The sequence below is a fragment of the Lepisma saccharinum genome, chromosome 8, assembly GCF_977018435.1.
Source record: "Lepisma saccharinum chromosome 8, izLepSacc3.1, whole genome shotgun sequence".
NCBI classification, from domain to species: Eukaryota; Metazoa; Arthropoda; class Insecta; order Zygentoma; family Lepismatidae; genus Lepisma; species Lepisma saccharinum.
The window spans coordinates 54,245,196-54,248,915 of NC_139236.1; the positions used below are offsets into that span (position 1 = coordinate 54,245,196).

Sequence of the window (3,720 nt, forward strand, 5' to 3'; positions counted from 1 at the left end):
TCAGGTAGTACTTTACACGGAAGTATTTCACGTAACATTCCGGTTAGCATTTGCAATTGCGATGCGAAGCGTGTAGATAACGTTAGAGCACGAAATGCTGTTTTCACAAAATAACTAATCATGATAAAGAGACGTAGTTACAAATAAAAAATGGTTATTTAACTCACGCGATATTGTGGAAACAAACTGAAACTCTACACATTTCTTATGACGTTAAGTAACCATCTATCTCACCTATAGCCTAATGAGATATTTCTGTTCATGAGTCAGGGCCCTGTGTTTACAATAAACAACTAATATATTCACGAGAAATGACTCAGGATGTATTTCATAATTCTACAGTGTATAATTTATTGAATCTACTGTATATTGAAGCAAACATGACCACGCACACACGTCTGTTGTATTGTGCAAATACGCTGCGCAATTCAGAATGATCAAATTATTTTCTCGACCTATGTTGTGAAATATTCACCTACAATTAGAAATTGAATTGGCCCTTCTCACCTGCCCCCAATTCACTATTAAATCTGACTCGACGATTTACCTTGATTTGCGCTAATTACATTTGTACAAGGTACATTATAAACTCGCTTCTCATACCCTGTCAGATCCAGCGTAAATGGTTTCTATCTGCCGCCGTTTGATGGAAGGTGCGTTCCTGGCAATATTAAGCAAGGACGTTTCCATGAAGAAAGAGTTATAATTGTTAGAAAATTGATCTGGTTCTCTGGATGGGTTCCAGTTCTCAAGTTTAGAGTCCTCCTTGCTGCACTCAAATGCTAAAAATGTGCCTTCAATTCTTTCGGTAAGCACTTGCCTTGGGTGCTGATGGTGTGAAAGAGGTTCGGTAACTTTTGAGGATTCCTTTCTTGGGATGTTACATAAATCTTCTTCAGAATCCGATTTGCTCACGTTTTGGTTCTCGCTGTCAAGTTCCACTTTGTTCTTGCCGTTCAAAAAGTTAGATATAGTAGGTTTATGGATCGATGTACTATTGTTTTCTCCTTGTGGTATAATAGGTGGGTCAGTAGACGACATACCACTTTTCCTGGCTTGTGCATTGGGTTTCAAGTGCGAGACATTGTGTGACAAGTCTCTCTTTAACTCTGAATATTCTACTTGAAACGGGTTGCAATTCATTTTGCGAGCAACGTTCCTCTTGTTTGATGTCACTTGGCTTTTAGAAGGAAACCATTTCTGTGGAGTTGTCTTGGAACATGTGTTTCTCGGATTCATTTTTTTCTGCATTGTACTAGGTTGTTCAGTTGCAGTTTTTACTGAAAACGCCATGCCGCCGGTTGCTAAACGCGTCTTTCTTACTGAAATTGCGTCTAAAATGTCATCATCATTGATTGAATAATCTTTATTGACAGATGACTCAAGGAATTGATAAACATGAGAAATATTTTTGAAATGTTGATGCCGTATTTTCTTTACCTTTGTTACGCTCCTTGATTCACTTACTTTTTTATCAGTCGAAACGTCATTTGGACAGTCTTCTGATATATGCTTCTCGTTTGAATCCACGATGTAGTCTTCCAAATCGTCGCCTATTCCAGAAAGAATTCGTGCATTCCCATTGACATCACACGCTATTAAAGCATTTCTGCTAATTTCTTCTTGAACTTCTTCTGAAAATACTTTCTGGGTTGGAATGTTTGGGGGAAATTCGCCCTCTTCTGCACACCATTCGTAATTCTGACTTGGATGTTCTGCGAAGGAAGAATCATGACAGATGTTTAACGTTTCGTCGGTTTCCCTTACAGGTAGACTTTTGTCCATATCCTTCTGATCTTCCTGCCCAAATGTGTTATCGTCAGTTTGGTATTCTGTGCAAGTTTCCTGCTGTGTTGTCGAATTGTTGTCTTGGTTCTGCGAATTTCTACCGTCAATTTTTGATTTACCTTGAAATGTGTTAACTCCTTCCGTCTTCTTAAGGTAAAGGCTATTCATAGCGAGATTACTGAAGCGTTGTAAGTTAGGTCGTGCTTTGGGTAACACTTTACAAGTCCAAGTCGCCAAGGTAACATTTTCAGACGCTCCTGGTTGCAGCAGCTCGATAGTAGTTCTGACAACATTCGGAGAGCCATTTGCAGCGAACTCCTCTTTTATGGTTCGTCGTTCAGTTTGCAGTAGATCAGTCATGACTTCCGCGTCCTTCTTGCTTGTGCTGATGTTGGCTGGCAGCTTGCAGTTGTCCGGCAACAAGACGAACGAGCCATTTTTGCTGACTTGTAGATGTCGGGGGTTTGTTCTCAAATCGTGCGAGATAGACACACCTTTAGATTCGGTTCCAAGCGCAGGAAGGTGTAACTTTTCCTGCACAACTCGAACCCTTGCTCCACCCCTTGGTGTTCCATCTTCTTGTTTCTCATTCCTCATGTTTCTGGGTGCCATCTGAGTTGAAGACTTAGCGTTCAGAAACGGTAAACTAATACTGTACTTCGACATTGTGCTATATTTCAACATCCACTTCGGTGAACACAAAGCAGATATTCTAATTAATAGCACATATCAACACACTGTTGAAAACTAGAAGTGTACCTTCCTTCCAAAATCATTTCAGCTCCAGTCTACACGTAACACATGTACGCCGCTGCTCATGTTCACGTTCGTCTAGTCTGGAAGGAGAAAATAAATTGTTTTGTTGATATAATTAAACGTCATATTATTAGATACATATGGAAGTGAGATAAAGTGTACTGTGCAGTGCGATTACTTACGTAAATCTAACTTCTTATTTATACTAAGAGCGAGTTACAGCTTCGAAAGCATGTGTTCATTTAACGTTGAACCATCTCAACCCTGCACTTGCACACACTCTCACCCTAGGTAGGCTTGCTAGCTAGAAAAAACTACCGTTTACCTAATACTGTAACTGCAAATTCAAAAATAAAATAAAATTGTACAATTGCATGTAAACCTTCCACGTAGTACACCCAAATGTCAACCTTACTTCCACGTAATACACCCTGGACTGTATTTTGCAGACTAACGAGGTTCTGGCGTCTGGACCTACGGCCAGTATAATCTTCGCTGGACTGTGTGTGTGTGTGTCCTGTGTTTTGTCCTTGTTTGTGCTGAGTGCCCCTTTACAGCCTGTTTTTAATCCAGGTAAGGACATTTTTGTTATGATAATGGGCGGGGCGCCGTATAGTGTGACGGGTGCAAAATAGCATAAGTGCTGACGCACCCAAGATTTTTAATTCAAATTCAAATTACATGTACTTACCGCTACTTGCTGCTCGGTAACATCACATGCAAATTAAAAATTGAAGAAACAATCAAGAGGAAGAACTTACTATGTCTTAGAACAACAATGAAACTTCCGAATTGTTTGATCTATAACACTGATGAACAAATTCAAACTTTTTTTTGCTCCTTTGAACGAAAATAGGTGATTATTTATAATTCGACCCCGCTGAATCCAAATCTGAAAGTAGAAATGCTGTATCACCTATAGTTTTCCCTGGATTTTCATTTTTTGTTTTTAATAAAAATTTAATTCCCTTTGTAATAATACATCGAAATTTGAAATTATTTTAGTTTGTTTGCTCATGAAATAAGATTTAAATATTGAAGTGAATAACTATGAAATATAAAAAAATTAAAAAATATATATAGGACCGATTTTGACTGTTCAATGAAGAAATTTCATGCAAAAAAAGGAAAAAAACACATTTTTACTCGCATTTTCAAAATTTCTTTCTTGAACTC

The 3,720-nt window shown here is 38.4% G+C and overlaps 1 protein-coding gene across 1 annotated transcript; it reads right to left on the bottom strand.

The window, feature by feature from the left end:
• Positions 1 to 406: 406 nt before the first annotated feature.
• On the bottom strand, positions 407 to 3,278 carry LOC145991471 (uncharacterized). Its single transcript, XM_083127478.1, has 2 exons — positions 3,236 to 3,278; positions 407 to 2,624 (listed from the first exon to the last, which is right to left on the bottom strand). The coding sequence occupies exon 2, from the start codon at positions 2,470 to 2,472 to the stop codon at positions 598 to 600; it is 1,875 nt and encodes a 624-aa protein (XP_082983604.1). The 5' UTR covers positions 2,473 to 2,624; positions 3,236 to 3,278; the 3' UTR covers positions 407 to 597.
• Between the last annotated feature and the right edge of the window lie 442 nt (positions 3,279 to 3,720).